We start from the raw sequence: 2,011 nt of genomic DNA, 5'->3' as shown, positions 1-2,011 counted from the left end.
AAGGGAGTGGAACTGGTCACCAACGGTGGAGACTGAAAACAGCATTAGTAGTAACGCGAGTAGGCATAAACAAAGACGTAGAATCGTCCACGAGTCTCTGTCGCCTGACATCTACTAAGTTAAAATGGTTTAAGAAGTCCGCACCCAGAATGGGATATGGTAGATCTGCTATAACAAAAACCCACCTGAAATCCCTTCGAAGGTTGAGATCTAGGTGTAATGAGACCTGACCGTAAGTTTTTTTTATCGGGGATAGATTCACCGCGTGCAGGTTGATGGCAGATTGCTTCGGCTTGTCTGAAGTAAAACGCAAAGCCCAAATAGAACAGTTGGATCCAGTGTCAACCATGAACGATTTGTCAGACATATGATCCTTAACAAAGAATGCACGACTAGATGAAAATTTGCAGGAAGAATCTGATGTGCTCAAATCTTCCATAACTAGTTCCCCAACAACTTGAACGAACAGGGTTGGATGCAACGACGGGATTTCTCCTTGAAAGTGGCATGGTACCAGCAGAGATTGGAAACCGTTGGAGTAGACCTAGTCGACCGTGACTTAGAACGGCTTCTGCTGCGGGGACGATGAGAGCTGGCGTGTTCTCGCCACGATGTGTCTGTTATGTATTCTTTTGTTTCGTGTTGGGATAATAAACAACTCACTGAAGGCATTATTATGATTCTACATGTTTATTTACTTGGCATGTTTACAAACAGTATATATATATATATATATATATATATATATATATATATATATATATATATATATATATATATATATATATAGCGGAGTGATACACACTGTGCGTATCCGCCTTAGACACAGTTCACACTGCTTAGTAGATGCGCTTAACAAAATAGTACTTCTAGTGGGGATGTATTCATATATACGTATACCTACACATAGATATGAACGTGTAACATCCCTTCTTGAAAAAAAAAATTGGGATCTTTTGGTAATGAAAAGAATAGAAGTAATCTCCCTTACACTAATGGATTGTCAGCACAAGGATGGCAATCCTGCAGCAGAAACCGTGAGATTATTCTACCCACACACATGGTTTTCTGCTTCCTAATCTAGCAGAAATAGTTGGTATATCTTTTTTTTCTTTTAACGGTATCGAATCGGTGGTAAAATGTTCGGTCTCCATCTGGTGGATCTTGTGCTCTGCACTGGTGTCTGAAGTGTGTCGTTGTGCTGCTGACGGATTCTGTTTGTGCTGTCATCTGCTGTGGGTGTTGTGGTTCTTGTTGGTGTTGTCACTGATGCTGCAGGTGTTGCGCATGTTATCCTCGATAGCTTTGGGCGGATGTGGGCCCTGTTACGTCTCAGCTACCTACCAGATTCAGTTTCTATAATGTATACTCTTGGAGTTTCAGCTCTACTGACAACTTGTGCTGGGATCCATGTTTTAGTTATAGGATCTTGAGTATGCACATGTTGTTCTCCAAGTATCTCAGGTAAATATTGTGTATGTTTGTTGTAATATTTCTGTGCTTGTTCTTGAGTGGCTGCTAGCTTCGCTCTTGTCTCTTCCTGGTGAATAGGAGGTTGGATCTTAGTTGGCAAGATGGTTTTGTATTTCCTGCCATTCAGCATTTCTGTTGGGGATTTCATGTCAGCTCTCAGTGGTGTTGCTTGTAGGGACAAAAGAGCCAGGCGTGGGTCTTCCTTAGTTTCTCGGCATTTGACTTGTGTTCTCTTGACTGTCTGTACCTGTCTTTCTATGAATCCATGACCTTTGGGGTAGTGTGGAGATGAGGTTATAATGTTGAACCCATACTCATCAGCTAGTTTTTTGAATTCCTGAGATGTGAACTGGGTTCCATTGTCACATATGATCTGCTCTGGTATTCCTTGCTCTGCTAGAAGTCCTCGAGCCACTCTAGTTATTGTTTTTGGCTCTCAGGTCTTTCACTTTTCTCACAAATGGGAATTTGGAGTAGTAGCAGACCATAATCAAGTACCATTCTTGGTTCTCTGTGAACAGATCTACTCAATAGTTTG

At 41.4% G+C, this 2,011-nt stretch overlaps 1 protein-coding gene across 1 annotated transcript in view; it reads right to left on the bottom strand.

The window, feature by feature from the left end:
• LOC106882060 (uncharacterized protein K02A2.6) overlaps positions 1–2,011 on the bottom strand; it is a 6,207-nt gene that overhangs the window by 3,680 nt on the left and 516 nt on the right. The window contains exon 2 of the mRNA XM_014932620.1: positions 1,345–1,810. Coding sequence (XP_014788106.1) covers positions 1,345–1,810 — 466 coding nt within the window. The remainder of the gene's footprint in view (positions 1–1,344; positions 1,811–2,011) is intronic.

The sequence above is a fragment of the Octopus bimaculoides genome, chromosome 6, assembly GCF_001194135.2.
Source record: "Octopus bimaculoides isolate UCB-OBI-ISO-001 chromosome 6, ASM119413v2, whole genome shotgun sequence".
In the NCBI taxonomy this organism is placed as follows: domain Eukaryota; kingdom Metazoa; phylum Mollusca; class Cephalopoda; order Octopoda; family Octopodidae; genus Octopus; species Octopus bimaculoides.
The sequence above is the reverse complement of the archived record's forward strand: the minus strand, read 5'-3'. Positions and strand labels throughout refer to the sequence as shown.